The 17,098-nt window shown below is 39.2% G+C and overlaps 1 protein-coding gene across 5 annotated transcripts in view; it reads left to right on the forward strand.

The window, feature by feature from the left end:
• The window catches only part of znf385a (zinc finger protein 385A), a 182,595-nt gene that overhangs the window by 114,452 nt on the left and 51,045 nt on the right, over positions 1-17,098 (forward strand). For 4 of the 5 annotated variants that reach the window (XM_062053083.1, XM_062053081.1, XM_062053082.1 and 1 more), the window contains one exon: positions 1,757-1,867. The exons of the other annotated variant lie outside the window; for it this stretch is intronic. In XM_062053083.1, the coding sequence (XP_061909067.1) occupies positions 1,757-1,867 (111 nt within the window). The remainder of the gene's footprint in view (positions 1-1,756; positions 1,868-17,098) is intronic. 5 annotated transcript variants of the gene reach the window in all.

Raw genomic sequence — 17,098 nt, forward strand, 5'->3', positions numbered from 1 at the left:
GCCTTATAAACAACTTTACCACTGTTACAAATATGCGCCACACTGTGAACCCACACCAAACAAGAATGACAAACACATTTCGGGAGAACATCCGCACCGTAACACAACATAAACACAACAGAACACATACCCAGAACCCCTTGCAGTACTAACTCTTCCGGGATGCTACAATATACACCCCCCGCTACCACCAAACCCCGCTCCCCCAACCGCGCCCACCTGAGCCCCGACATTAATGAACTAGCATCCCAGAAATGATGGCAGGTATCTGGCTTGGGCACATCAGATTAGATCAGTGTGTTGCAAACTGAGCAGTTTAAAGTCCTGAATGGTTGGTTTATTCATTGTTATTTTATTTTCAAATTTATTATTAGCCTGTGGAAAAAGTTAATGTTGATATTTACCGCAGAAGGCTGCAAATAGAAAAGAGGCTTTCAATTTTTATTGAAATTGTATTTGATATGCCATTGATATTTTTGAATTATTATTATTATTATTTGAAACTCAATTTTGCATGTCACTATAAAGTTATATAAGCCTTGCTTGTTCAATATTCAATGCAAAACTTGTTTGGGTCCCTATTAAAAGGTTAATTTGTTCAACCTTGGCCCGCGGCTTTGTTCAGTTTTACATTTTGGCCCACTCTGTATTTGAGTTTGACACCCCTGCTTTAAACCATAACAGACCATGCATCACTTTAGCTCTTGTCGCAAAGTAGGTGTACTGTCACAACCTGTCACATCACGCCGTTACTTATTTTTAGTTTTTTGGTGTTTTCCTCTGTGTAGTGTTTTAGTTCCAGTCTTGCGCTCCTATTTTGGTGGCTTTTCCTGTTTTGTTAGTGTTTTCCTGTAGCAGTTTCATGTCTTCATTTGAGCGTTATTCCCCGCACCTGCTTTGTTTTAGCAATCAAGACTATTTAAGTTGTACGGACGCTATCCTTCTTTGTGGCAACATTGTTGATTGTCATGTAATGGTCGGATGTACTTTGTGAACACTATCTCTGCTCCACACGCTGTAAGTCTTTGCTGTTGTCCAGCAGTCTGTTTTTGTTTACTTTGTAGCCAGTTCAGTTTTAGTTCCGTTCCGTGTAGCCATCCCTAAGCTTCAATGCCTTTTCTTAGGGGCACTCACCTTTTGTTTATTTTTGGTTTAAGCATTACACACCTTTTACCTGCATGCTGCCTCCCGCTGTCGTCTGCATATAGGGATCACGACAAACCATCGTCGTCTCACACACGTGTTCCCGACAAGCAATTAGCTACATGCTGCCACCTACTGATATGGAAGAGTATTACATGGTTACTCTGCCGAGCTCTAGACAGTACAGACACTCAACAACGAGACATTATTTGCGGATTATGATTACTGGTTTGTAAAAAATAGTTTTAACCCAATTAGGTGAAATTACATAATCTCCCACGGCACACCAGACTGTATCTCACGGCACTAGTGTGCTGATTTAGTACGTGTTATTTGGTGTCTTATTCCACCACGCCCTTTATTTGCAGTGGTGCACAGCAGAAGTGCATCATACAGAGCACCATAACCATTACACATAGCTGAGTAACAACCCCAAAATATTAGAAACCCGGAAAGAAGAAAATCAATATCTTTAAATGTGGTCGTGCAGGTTTACCTAAGTCATGGCTGTCAAGCATGCAATAAACATAAGACCGATAATATGAGATGTATGTTTAAATTACAATTCACATATTTATTGGTTTTCTCCTCCCTTCCCCATTCCCTGTGGCAGATGGACCCAGTCCAGAAGGCTGTGATCAACCACACCTTCGGAGTTCCACTGGTCAAGACCAAGCGTCCGGTCATTTCCTGTAACGTCTGTTCAATCCGTTTCAACTCAGAGGTACTAAATATTGCTTTTTCTCTGCAGCCATTGAATGTGTACACCTCACATCTCATGACGTTTAGAGCGCGGTGATAAGTGCAACATCTTCTACTTGGTTAGCTCGTCGGTGAACGGATATTGACACAGAGAGGGTGTGCTACATATTGCAGCTTTGTTTTGGCACTTGTAACCCCCGTTGGAATGTAATTTGTTTAAAAGTAGTCTTGGATCAGAGAATCAATAAGGAATGTGGAACAAAGCTGCAAGATCTGGCACAGAGTTCCGAGGATGAGTAATAAGTTGTTTGCAACCGGATTTCTCTGGTGAAACAACACTGACAAAGATTTATGAAAAGCTTCATCATGTGGAAATGTGATTTTACATGTGTTGAAGGCTTAACCTGCATCATGTAGGTGAACCAATTAGCCCTTGCAGTTCTTAAGAGGGGACTAATTGCATTTTCAACTCATGAATGACAATTTTACTTTTTGTGCAGTGACATTTAAGATCCAGTCTGTTTGTTCAGACTGGATTCCATTCAACTATACAGTGTGCACTATACCGTGCTAAATATACTTGCTAGGGCTGCAATCATGGCTTCCATGCGGTGAAGCAGCTACAAGGCTATAATCTCCAACCCAATTATCTGCTTGGATCGTCATACTGAACTGGTAACTTTTACCCCACAATGTTTATGCGATGAAAAACATGGACAAGATTATGCAAAACATATATTTACAAAGTCTTGTATGGTATAAACCTATAGAGAAAACAATCATGCTGGCCTCTCAGCAGATTCCACTGTTCTGGGAGGACTTTTAAGAAGGTTTTGGAATGTGCCTGTGGGAATTTATGTCCATTCCAGTGCATGTGTGAGGTCAAAGGTCGCTGATATTGGACCTGGTGGCTCGCAACCTTTGCTCGAGTTCACCCCAAAAGGTGATGGGGTTGAGGTCAAGCCTTTCAAGTTGTTCCACACTAAACCCCTCCAAGCATGCCTTTATGGAATGTGTTCCATGCACTGCTGGAGCTTAAACCACAACGTTGGAATTATTTTGTCTTGGTAAGATAAAGCATTGAGAATAACCTTTGTGCTGTCAAACGATTTTTTTTAAATTACATTAATCACACTTTGTATGTGGATGAATCATGATTAATCACCAGTCATTACTTGTATGCATAATTTAAATTAACTTCCAAAAAGACCCCAACATTTGGACTGGGGTGGTGTACTGTTAATATTAAAGTACCGCGATACTAATGAATTAAAAAAGCCACTATACTGCTTTTGAAAAATACCGTCATTTTTATTTTTTCATGCGTCTAACGGCGCACACCATGTCACCAGTCAACATCAACACACGCACAGACCACTTAGACTTAGACTTAGACTTAGACTTCCTTTTTATTGTCATTCAAATTTAAACTTTACAGTACAGATAAGGACGACATTTCGTTACATTAGCCCATGGTAGTGCAGGATAAAAAAAAGCAATAAGGTGCATATATAAATAAATAAATAGGTTACTGTACAGATAAATATATTGCACTTTTTCACATGCATCCACATTTATGTATCCATCCATCCATCCATCCATTTCCTACCGCTTGTCCCGTTCGGGGTCGCGGGGGGTGCTGGAGCCTATCTCAGCTACAATCGGGCAGAAGGCGGGGTACACCCTGGACAAGTCGCCACCTCATCGCAGGGCCAACACAGATAGACAATGTATGTATGTTATATTGTCTTTTTTATTCCAGCGAGTTAATGCATTTTGGGGGGAGTTGAGGGGATAATTATGATGCGTTCAAGAGTCTTACGGCCTGAGGCAAGCAGAAACAGAATAGGGAAAGGAGAGAGAGAGAATGGACATATTGGGGCTTTAAAACTTAACGGTAAATGTGGAGGTATAAACATTGAAACACCACTCTGGAAGTGGAGCTTTCGTGAGTTCAAACCCCCGGCCGAGTCATACCAAAGACTATAAAAATGGGACCCATTACCTCCCTGCTTGGCACTCAGCATCAAGGGTTGGAATTGGGGGTTGAATCGCCAAAAATCATTCCCGGGCGCGTCCACCGCTGCTGCTCACTGCTCTCCTCACCTCCCAGGGGGTGATCAAGGGTGATGGGTCAAATGCAGAGGATAATCTCACCACACCTAATGCGTGTGACAATCATTGGTAATTACTTAAAATATAGCCAGCTTGTAGCTAACCACACCACACCCTAGTTTGGACACATACAATTTCATTGTCATAATGTCAAATACTGTAGGGGATTTTTTAAACGTTTTACTTGAATGCACCACATTATTTTTGCACAAAACATGCTAAGAGTTTTATCTTAAAGTCCAGTCAGGGTTTATTTTGAGGTGAAATTTGCTAGCGAGCACACTAGTCAGTGTCCTGACTCATCTTTGCACTGATGCATGCAGGGAACTAATTACTGGCCGTATAACCTGCGCCACCTTTCAGGTAATGTGCGGTCAAAATAGATTGCATGATTAATCTGTGTATATACATTATTAATGCAATATTTTATTCAGATTGCATGGGTTGAAGCATTCTTTTTGACAGCCCTTGTTGTAAGACGTTATACTTTAGTCCATGATGGCAGCAGTGTGACTCTGGAACAAATCATTTACATTACACACTATGCAATTCAAACTAATGGAAGCATACTCAAATAGGTTTTGTCTTAAATATTAGCCTGTTCTTTGGGAATCATTGGGAGTAATTACATGCCCTTGTTGAGTTAACCTCAAGTGATGTCAGGTCCTGACCACAATTCATTAGGCAAGACTAAAACTTGCAAGCCATGTTGTATGTATTTTTGCACATGAAAGAGAGAGCGAGAGACACTCAGTCCTGCAATACAAGGAGCCGCAGCGCCTCTCTGCTGTCACTTTCACTGTCATTGTCTGCAGCCCAAGCACTCGCTGCAATATGTCAGCAATGTCAAAAGTGCAGCAGATTATTTTCTCTGCGTCCCACCGCGGATGGCAGTGCCCAACATATTGCTGTAGAAAAAGCATGCATGCATTCACCTTTTTAAAAAAAGCAATGCAGAGGCATGTATAATGTAATCTGACAATAAAATTACTGGTCCAATCGATCTTTCTCCAACCTTTGCAACTTTTCTCTCCCTCAGCATATTTTACTTCCAGCCAGTCTCTCATTCCCTCTCATGGTGCATTATCTCCAGAATGGAAATGCCCCAAAATTGCCTGCCACTACTTATCATAAGACGCATTCGTCAAGGACACGGATTAGTGTCTGGCGATGACAGCACCAGAGCATTCTGGAAAAGAGGGAAGGAGAGATTAAGGGAGGATTTTTTGGGTTTCTAACCCACTGTTTTGTTGGGCTATGAGGTGCTACATGGTAGTCCATGCACAATAACCTTGGTGCTCTGCTGCATTAGTGACGTCACAAGCTCCGTTTCACTGCATTGACCAACGTCAGAGCGACTGCAGCAGAATTAGGCTGATAAGGATCCGTTTATTTTCTTCCTTTCTCCTTTACTGCCACACATTGCTTTTGTTCTCGCTGTTGTTTACTCTCCCAGAGTGTCCATTATTTTGTGTCAGCAGCCGCAGCAATGCTGTCATGTCTCTGTTTTCTGTTTGAATCCTCTGCATAATAAATGCATTATGGGGCTGATGTGCATCTTATTGCCCCATTTAAATCAATCCATTCTCAGGATGCCGTTGCATGTTGTATGGAGTTTCTACTAGTGTTGTCCCGATACCAATATTTTGGTTCCGGTACCAGTACCAAAATTATTCCGATGCTTTTCGGTACTTTTCGATACTTTCCTAAATAAAGGGGACCACAAAAAATTGCATTATTGGCTTTATTTTACAAAAAATGTTACGGTACATTAATACATACATACATACATATATATATATATATATATATATATATATATATATATATATATATATATATATATATATATATATATATATATATATATATATATATATATATATATATATGTTTCTTATTGCAAGTTTGTCCCTAAATAAAATAGTGAACATACATGACAACTTGTCTTTTATTAGTAAGTAAGCAAAAAAAGGCTCCTAATTTAGTCTGCTGACGTATGCAGTAACATATTGTGTCATTTTACATTCTATTATTTTGTCAAAATTATTAAGGACAAGTGGTAGAAATTGTATTATTAATCTACTTGTTCATTTACTGTTAATATCTGCTTACTTTCTCTTTTAACATGTTCTATCTACACTTATGTTATAATGTAATAATCACGTATTCTTCTGTTGTTTGATACTTTACATTCATTTTGGATGATACCACACATTTGGGTATCAATCCGATACCAAGTCGTTACAGGATCATACATTGGTCATATTCAAAGTCCTCATGTGTCCAGGGAAATTTTTCCTGAGTTTATAAACAAAATATCAACTTTAAAAAAACGAAAAAAGATGTTGCGATGCCAAAAAATATTGACATAATTATAGTAGTATCGACTAGATACAGGCCTGAACTTGGTATCATTACAGTGGATGTTAGGTGTAGATCCACCAATGGCGTTTGTTTACATTTTGACGCCGGTGAGCTACGGTGTGTAGTGAAGCATGTTTAGCTATTCCTCGTCCTGCAGGGATTATACTTGTAAGAAACGTACTTTATTTGTCGCCATGGAGGCGAGGATTAGTGATTTAGAAGTAACTAAAACACTGCCGACTGCAAATGGACGTTCGCCGTTAGCTAGCTAGCCATGTCTTAAAGCACCTCTTCCTGAGGGCGTTTCAGTGTTATAACTTCACCTTTATCGTTACTTTTTAAGCCGAAATGCATTCATTCTCTCTTTTCTGTCTACACACTGTGTCTGTTTGTAAGTACTTGTGGTAACGTGATTCTGTGCTACCGAACACGCTTGTCTGCTCGTAAACCAGTAATGACACGACGTGACGATGACGGGGACGCGGGGTGGTGGTGGACCGGTACTTTTCAGTATATATATTATATTCGGTATAGTACCGAATATAATTCACTAGCATCGCGGTACTATACTAATACCGGTATACCGTACAACCCTAGTTTCTACATACAAAAAAGAATGTCAGTCAAACAATACCTGTTCAAAAAGATCATCAAAAAAGGGATTCAATGGCTATAATGTATGCCGTGAGTGTTTTAAGCACTGACATTTAAAAAAAACTATATATATATATATATTTTAATTAAATACATTTAATTCACAACAGAAATGATCTGAAGGTATACTTAGCAGTTCAAGAACTACACTCCTCCCACAATGAGGAGAACCAACAGAGGTCTACACGAGCAAGCACTTGGCGACGGAGGCAAGGAAAAATTATCTACAGGGAATAAACCGAGTACAAAACTTGGACTGTATAGGCTGGCCATCAGTCTCGACCACTTTGGTTGAGATCAACAAACGGAGTGGAGGGACAGAGGGTAGCTAGAGAGAGGAAATAATAGAGGAGTACAGTGACTGGGGGATAGACAAAAGACAATAGTCATAACAACAGTCGTATCAGAAACAATACCGGCCCCATGATGACAGCAACGACGGTATTGGTCAACTGCCAGCATCACCGCCATTGGCCTGGCCACCAACAATAACGAGCAGAAATTTCGAAAAGACGGTAGTGCACTTGCCAGCCACACATCCAGAGTCAGAGCTTATCAACAACATGGTAGAGAGAGAAAGACACGAGAAAGACAAAGAGAAAGAGGGTAAGTAAGTAAGTAAGTACATTTTATTTATAAAGCGCTTTTCACAGATAAAATCACAAAGTACTGTACAAAACATAGGTGAAGTAAAACAACAATCCAATTAAAACAACAGGGGCAACCACATAAAAAGGATACAAAGTGGATTAAAATTGATGCATTAACTAAAAGCTTTACTGAAAAGAGAAGTTTTCAAATGTTTCTTAAAAGTTTCAACACAGTCAAGATTACGGAGGGAATGGTGCAAATTGTTCCAGAGTCTGAGAGCTATAGCCTGGAATTAAATCCCTAGTTTTAAGTTTACATGATTGATTGATTGAGACTTTCATTAGTAGGTTGCACAGTGAAGTACATATTCCGTACAATTGACCACTAAATGGTAACACCCGAATAAGTTTTTCAACTTGTTTAAGTCGGGGTCCACTTAAATTGATAAATTTGAATAAGTACAGAGTGTTAGCTTCCTGGACAGAGTCTGATACTTGATGTGCTTTCATCAATGTTAATAGAGCTTCTAGAGAACAACACAAACATAAGGAAATGTTTCACTTTAAAATGCCTTTTCAAATATTCCCAGTTTGTGGATTTACCTTATATTTTATTTGTAGTTGTCTTCATTTGTACAATAAGGGCCTGACTTACTGAAGGTTTGAGTGTACTAAAACACATGCAAACCTGATAGCACACTCAAAGCTGATCTACTGAATGGGTGCAAATTGGATTGTGCCTTTTTAAGTAAGCAGAATAAAGCGTGCAATCCATTTTGCGTCTCCGTCTTCATTAATATGCAAAATATATGCTGATCATCAAAACGCCCACAACACTGGAAGACGATGCAATCAAACACTCATCATCGTTTTGCGAGCGCTATTTTGTGTTTTATTCAGCACGTGTCAGAAGGACGTGTAAACCGACAGTTCCTCACACGGCTGCAGGATCAGTGCGTGCGCTGCAAAAACAAGAAACCTCCATCCCAACATTTTGCACGGTCAGAAAAAAAAAAACGTAGACATATCGTCCATTCAGAAACATCATGTTATCATTTTATAGCTGCTATAGGACTTAAAGGAGTACTGAAACCCACTACTACCGACCACGCAGTCTGATAGTTTATATATCAATGATGAAATCTTAACATTGCAACACATGCCAATACGGCCGGGTTAACTAATAAAGTGCAATTTTAAATTTCCCGCTAAACTTCCGCTTGAAAACGTCTTTGGATGATGACGTATGCGCGTGATGTAACCAGTTAAACAGAAGTATCGGTACCCCATTGAATACAATACAAAATAGCTCTGTTTTCATCTCATAATTCCACAGTATTCTGGACATCTGTGTTGGTGAATCTTTTGAAATTTGTTTAATGAACAATGAAGACTGCAAAGAAGAAAGTTGTAGGTGGGATCGGTATATTAGCGGCGGACTACAGCAACACAACCAGGAAGACTTTGACTCGGATAGCAGACGCGCTAGCCGATGCTAGCCACCGACCGCACGGATGATCGTGGTGAAGTCCTTCGTCCTTCCGTCGATCGCTGGAACGCAGGTGAGCACAGGTGTTGATGAGCAGATGAGGGCTGGCTGGCGTAGGTGGAGCGCTAATGTTTTTATCATAGCTCTGTGAGGTCCCGTTATACTAAGTTAGCTTCAATGGCGTCGTTAGCAACAGCATTTTTAAGCTTCGCCAAGCTGGAAAGCATTAACCGTGTATTTACATGTACCTGGTTTAATAGTATTGTTCATCTTCTGTCTATCCTTCCAGTCAGGGTTTTATTTATTTTGTTTCTATATGTAGTTAAGCACGATGCTATCACGTTAGCTCCGTAGCTAAGTTAGCTTCTATGGCGTCCTTAGCAACAGCATTTTTAAGCTTCGCCAGGCTGGAAAGCATTAACCGTGTATTTACATGTCCCTGGTTTAATAGTATTGTTGATCTTCTGTCTATCCTTCCAGTCAGGGATTTATTTATTTGTTTCTATACGCAGTTAAGCACGATGCTATCCCGTTCGCTCCGTAGCTAAAGTGTTTTGTCGATGTATTGTCGTGGAGATAAAAGTCACTGTGAATGTCCATTTCGCGTTCTCGACTCTCATTTTCAAGAGGATATAGTATCCGAGGTGGTTTAAAATACAAATCCGTGATCCACAATAGAAAAAGGAGAGAGTGTGGAATCCAATGAGCCAGCTTGTACCTAAGTTACGGTCAGAGCGAAAAAAGATATGTCTTGCACTGCATTCTAGTCCTTAACTCTAACGTACCTCATCCACAAATCTTTCATCCTCGCTCAAATTAATGGGGTAATCGTCACTTTCTCGGTCCGAATCGCTCTAGCTGCATTGAAAACAATAGGAACATATGAGGAGGCTATCAACTGACTACGTCACGCTACTTCTGGTAGGGGCAAGGCTTTTTTTTTATCATATACCAAAAGTTGCGATCTTTATCGTTGTTGTTCTCTACTAAATCCTTTCAGCAAAAATATGTCAATATCGCGAAATGATCAAGTATTACACATAAAATGGATCTGCTATCCCTGTTTAAATTTAAAAAAATCATTTCAGTAGGCCTTTAAGGAGCTGATTAAAGCAAATTAAATTGATTCGTTTTGGTGTCCTTTAGTATTTTTTTTTAATGACGTTCTTTCAAAATATTTCTTATATGAAAAAAAAAAAAAAATTCTAAAAATGCTTCTAAAATACCCATAAAAAGTAGTTAATGCATCCTGCTTGTTGGAAAACAGCAAAACGCCACAGTTGTGTGCCTGATAAAATGAATGGGCTGTAAATAAGGCTATCACGGTGGTAATATTTGTATAGTACATGCAATATCCGAACCACTTTTCAATTGCACACGCATGCAGTGTTAGTAAATTGCGCACAATAATAGTACACACATTGCACACGCTATTCACCACGTGGTGTTTGGAGCTTAGTAAATCAGGCCCTAAGTCCTTTGTGGCAGGACTACAGTATCTTGAAGAAATTCTTCATCTCAGTAGTCTTTTCCTGGACAAATAAAACGTTTTTAAAAAGTCCTTGAACCTATCCTTTTCCATAAAACTTTGTTTTTTTAAGAGTACTCTTTACTTTATTTTAGTTTTAAAAGTTCCTCAGCCTCTTTTTGATAGAGTTTTGCACTTCCCAGCCACCGTACAGCAGCTGTGCTTTGTTGGGAGAAAAAAGGCAGCGCCCCAGCCACGTACCAAACTGCAGGAAACTAAGTGCCTTATCGTATGACATTAGTCGGCAGTTATATTGTCCGATTAGGAAATAACAATGAGGTCCCACTTACATTAAATACATTCTTGTTGTGTACATGTGCTATGTAAATAAAGTGGATTGGATTGGATTGGATTACACAGGCTGTAAAAAGTCATGGTGTATAATAAATGTTTCTTTAAACATCAAATTGGACTGAGGAAACACTCACTGCAACCTTATCTCAGGTTTCTGTCCTGTATTTGATCAGGAAATATGCACATTTTGTGATTTAGGAAATGCAAAAAATATATATATATATATATATATTGCAGTCATAGCGAAATTATATTCATAACACAGTCCAGTTAAATATTGATTTTATTTTTATTTTTTTCATTTTTGTTATTATTGTTACCAGTAGCAATTGACAAAGACACCTGCCTCACATGCACATTCAGTCCTTATAGACAAGATATATGAATAGTCAGTATACAGTATGTGACTTTGGTAAGTGATGCCATCCTGCTTGATGCAGTAGCTATGCAGTAAATGTACACTTCACTGAAGAAGCATTATAATAATAATAATAATAATATATTGTTTATTTGTAAAAAGCACTTTACATTACAGCACAAATGCTGTGTTCTACCAGTGTTACTTGTCACTGTCTCACTTGCACATGCCCAGATGCAACACCTAATAGATAACACTTCTAAGCATTCTAAACAGTTGTCATAAGAATACACTCATCAAACCCATGAATGTCATATTCATTTTGGGCTACTAAATGGTTAATCTGAATGTTTACTTGTTATTTTCCCTGGAGGAAATGATGATACAACATACATAATCAATTATTATTTAATGAAAATTAATCAGGTGTCACAATCTGTATCTGTCTGGACCACGAGATGCAGAGACCCTAGGCAAATGCAGAAAATAAGCCTTTTTTTTTTATAAGGGAAAACGCAGGTAACACAAAAAAATTAGATTTGCTGTTGAGGAGTACACAAAGAGCAAACATGTGTATGAAGGGCAAAGCAGGGGGACAGGACTTGCATTAGAAGCATCGTGATTGGCAACCAGGGAAAGGTGCGGTAACCAGCGCTTGGACCAGAGGAATGGAGACAAACAGGAAGGGGCACGAAAAATATGAGCGCTGCACAAGAAATTATACAAAATACAAAGAAATAATAATAATTGTCGTGGGGGGTGGTGAAATCAGGTGCACAATTTTGACAAACTATACATATAGACTCAAATCTATACATATACAGTATTCAATCTTTCTAAAATCTTCAGAATGTATTTTACTTTGGCAAGGCCCTGAAACCATTTGTGGCCCGTAGCTAACTTTTCAACAGCCTGCGGCACAATCGTTAGCATTCTAATATTAGCATAGCAGCGTTTTGTTTTTTTTCTTTAACAAATTTTGCAGGTATACACATTAGCGTTTAATATTTTGTTTTTTGACAAATGCTACCTTTAGGCTATTTTTTTAGCTAATATTATAGGAGTACACCAGAGTCATATTTTGTTACTTGATAATAACTTTTTCCAGCAAATATTTCAGGTATACATCACAGAGTATAATATGTTGGTACTTGACAGACTCCAGTTAGCATTTTAGCATGCTAAAATTAGCTTGGTAGCTTTTTTTTTTTTTTTTTGTTTAGCTAATTTTGCAGTTATACCTATCAGTGTTGTATATTTTGGTATTTCACTATTGCAAACTGCAAGTGGGGTATTATCAGCATTTAAAGACCTACTAAAACCCACTACTACCGACCATGCAGTCTGATAGTTTATATATCAATGATGACATCTTAACATTGCAACACATGCCAATACGGCCGGGTTAACTTATAAAGTGCAATTTTAAATTTCCCGCTAAACTTCCGGTTGAAAACGTCTTTGTATGATGACGTATGCGAGTGACGTCACTAGTTAAACGGAAGTATTGGTACACCTTTGAATCCAATACAAAAAAGCTCTGTTTTCATCTCAAAATTCCGCAGTATTCTGGACATCTGTGTTGGTGAATCTTTTGCAATTTGTTTAATGAACAATGAAGACTGCAAAGAAGAAAGTTGTAGGTGGGATCGGTGTATTAGCGGCTGGCTGTAGCAACACAACCAGGAGGACTTACTTGGATAGCAGACACGCTAGCCGCCGACCGCACGGATGATCGGGTGAAGTCCCTCGTCCTTCCGTCGATCGCTGGAACGCAGGTGAGCACGGGTGTTGATGAGCAGATGAGGGCTGGCGTAGGTGGAGCGCTAATGTTTTTATCATAGCTCTGTGAGGTCCCGTTGCTAAGTTAGCTTCAATGGCATTGTTAGCAACAGCATTGTTAATCTTCGCCAAGCTGGAAAGCATTAACCGTGTATTTACAGTACATGTTCAGGGTTTAATAGTATTATTGATTTTCTGTCTATCCTTCCGGTCAGGGGTTTATTTCTTTTGTTTATATCTGCATTTGAGCCCGATGCTATCACGTTAGCTCCGTAGCTAAAGTGTTTCGCCGATGTATTGTCGTGGAGATAAAAGTCACTGTGAATGTCCATTTCGCGTTCTTGACTCTCATTTTCAAGAGGATATAGTATCCTAGGTGGTTTAAAATACAAATCTGTGATCCACAACAGAAAAAGGAGAAAGTGTGAAATCCAATGAACCCTTGTACCTAAGTTACGGTCAAAGCGAAAAAAGATACGCCCTGCACTGCACTGTAGTCCTTCACTCTCACTTTCCTCATCCACAAATCTTTCATCCTCGCTCAAATTAATGGGGTACTCGTCGCTTTCTCGGTCCGAATCTCTCTGGCTGCTTGTGTAAACAATAGGGAAATGTGAGCAGCACTCCAGCTTGTGACGTCACGCTACTTCCGGTAGGGGCAAGGTTTTTTTTTTATCAGCGACCAAAAGTTGCGAACTTTATCGTCGTTCTCTACTAAATCCTTTCAGCAAAAATATGGCAATATCGCGAAATGATCAAGTATGACACATAAAATGGATCTGCTATCCCCTTTTAAATAAAAACAATTCATTTCAGTAGGCCTTTAAGCATTGTACAGTTAGCAAGCTAGCTTTTTTTTTTTTTTTTTAGCTCATTTTGCTTACATTTTTTGTTACTTGACGCTATCTGGACAGCGCGCTAACTGTTAGCATTGCAGTTTGTCTTTGGCTCTTCAGCATTCACACACACAATTTCTATGGAAATAGCATGTTTTAGTTCTTTGAAAAAAAAATCACATTATTGTACTAGTTTTGAAAGATGAAAGCTACAAAAATGGCCCACCAATCCTCTGCTTTGTCAGTCTGGTCCTCAGCGGAAAAAGGTTGGGCGCCCCTGGTGTAAGGGTATGTTTACATAAGAAAGAAAAAAGAAAAAATAGGCCTTTTGGTTAATTAGCATTTTTGAAATGTTTAATGACTACATTGGATTATTTTAGTCTCCATAACACTGCAATCATATAAACGATCCATAAAGAAATGACAGTTATTATTTTTAAAAAGGATCTTAAATAAACAACCCCTTGGTTTTGATCTTGGTGTCACTTTCCATTTTTGCTATGTCCCAGTGCAGAAGCCTTTTATTCTGAGCAGGCCCTCCCAGTGATTTTCAGCTGCCAAGCAGTTGATCCCTTTGGCTCAGTAGGAGAGCTTAAGAAAGCCTTTATGGCCGCCTCACTCTGCACTGCCATATACCTTTCTATCTCCCCTCATGACAGCCTTCATCTGAGAGGTCACTTCTCCGGCAAGCGGTCACACTTTCCACACGCCTTTCCATGCACGGCTCTTTCCACCTTGATCTGAAGGCTGTGCCCTTTCTCAAGACCACTTTACTAGTGTACAGTTACAGAGAATGGACCTTTTTTTGGCGTGATATAAGGGACAACGGGTTCGGTTGTCACACCTTTTACTGTAGTCGGACTGGCTCATCAAAACATCTTTCAATTGTCATTCCTACAGTAAATGTAATTCTAAAGTGTTGACTTGAAATGTCTATCTCCATTTTGTATCTCACTGTAACAACTTTTAAAGACAAGCTGACACATTTTAACAACCAAGTCTATTACCGGAATGCTTTTCACACACTATGGGGTTCACTTGTCACAATGCTATTTAAATTGAACAAAATATTTTTCTTTATAAAGGGAAAGAAGGAAGAACTAAATCTGAAATTTTATTAAATTGACACATACTTAACTTAATGCACCTTAAGGCAAAATGAAGGGACATGTATGAGTAAGTATAAGTGGCAACCAACCTCAGCTGGAAGATTTTGCCAGCATCACGACTAAAGACAGTCTCAAACTAGTGGTGGTGAGTCGAACGATACCGATGCATCATGAAACACAAGAAGTATACTGTGCCTCTCCATGCCCTTGTGTGTGTCACTTTAAGAAAAATAATATGGCCGATGCAGCTACAAAGCGCCCAACTACTTAATTAAGATGCGCTTCTGTCATCTCACAAGTTACCGCCCGTACTGTCGGACATCGGTTTTCATCACTGTTATCAATACAGCTAGTGAGTAATTTACCCATCACTATTAAAGATTCCCATCACACTTTTTAAGGGTAACATTTTTTTGTTGTTGTTATAAAGCCGTTGTGTAAAAGCCAAGTACCGTATTTTCCAGACTATAAGGCGCACTTAAAATGTTTTTTTTCCCTCAAAACTTGACAGTGCGCCTTATAACCCGGTGCGCCTAATGTAAGGAATAAGTTTGGTTGAGCTTACTCACCTCAAAGCTATTTTATTTGGTACATGGTGTAATGATAAGTGTGACCAGTAGATGGCAGTTAAACATGAGAAATAAGTGTAGACAGCACTATGATTGCAATATGTCTCAAGTAAACAACACCAACATTTTAAATGTTATAAATGATAATGATAAATGGGTTATACTTGTATAGCGCTTTTCTACCTTCAAGGTACTCAAAGCGCTTTGACAGTATTTCCACATTCACCCATTCACACACACATTCACACACTGATGGAGGGAGCTGCCATGCAAGGCGCTAACCAGCACCCATCAGGAGGAAATGTTCTATTGAAAATATAGAACATTACACACGGCGCTCAAAAATCTATCCAAATGTTTAAGTACGACTTTGGTAAGCTATGAAGCCGCTTAAATATACAATTATTAGTATGGTACGTGTATAAGGTAAGACATATTATCTGGCGTTTTGTTTCGCAATATTATGCAAAAGCAACTTTTCTTACCTTCTGGTACCTGCTGATGTGTATTTGGGATCTGTAGAAGTCCTGAAAAATTGCGCACGTCCGCGAGTCGATACGCTTCTTTTTCTCTATCTTCTTGTTATGCGACATTCATCCTTTGCTGTTGCCATTTCTAATATAAAGTAGTGTAAAGTTCTTACTTATATCTGTCAGTAAACTCGCCATGAAAGCGCTAAAACATACCGGTGCAGTGAGTTTACATTATTCACCCAAGGAACTTTAGTTATTAAAGTTCCGGTTGGACGATTTTTCACAGGACACATTTCCTGTGTTGTGGTTTCCAGATGAGGAGATGGTGCTTTGTTATTGATTCAAGTAAAGTCTGAATGTCATAGCTCCATCTTTTGACACTTCTTCCACTCCTGTCCTTGCACGCTACACCGCTACAACAAAAATGACGGAGAGAAGACGCTGCCAAAGGTGAGCCAAGTAAATAAGACCGCCCAAAAAACGCTGCATCAGTAAGCGACTGTCAGAAAGATGATCTGTAAAACATAATCTATGCAACATTTTGACCAAAGAACTACCATTACATGTTATGTAGACCACAAGGAAGTGTTTTCAATTTAGAAAAAAATAATAATAATATGACTCCTTTAATGCGCCTTATAATCCGGTGCGCCTTTTACATGAAAAAATATAAAAAATAGACCATTCATTGGCAGTCCGCCTAATAATCCGGTGCGCCTTATGGTCAGGAAAATACGGTCGACTAATATTGAGGAGCGAAGTATTTACAATTTGACATTAAAAACACAAAAAGTCCTCTCTCCTCAAGTTCAGCTGTCTTGCCCCAGAGAGGACTCTATTGGTGAGCTATGATCCAGATTTTGGACAAAATGGAATAAGCGGTAGAAAATGGATGGATGGATGGAAGGGATGCGAGAGACCGTGCTCACTGGATTGGTAGATATAACGCAGGTGACGACCAATCCGACCCGTTCTGCCCTACAAGAAAAAGACAGCCTTTTGGTTTACAGTGCCAGATTATGCTTGTCAAACAGCAAAGAAACCCCACCCATGACTTCCCCTTTGCCAAGCTGGTCTATTTCTCCTCTA

This window comes from Entelurus aequoreus, linkage group LG07, assembly GCF_033978785.1.
Source record: "Entelurus aequoreus isolate RoL-2023_Sb linkage group LG07, RoL_Eaeq_v1.1, whole genome shotgun sequence".
Classification (NCBI taxonomy): Eukaryota; Metazoa; Chordata; class Actinopteri; order Syngnathiformes; family Syngnathidae; genus Entelurus; species Entelurus aequoreus.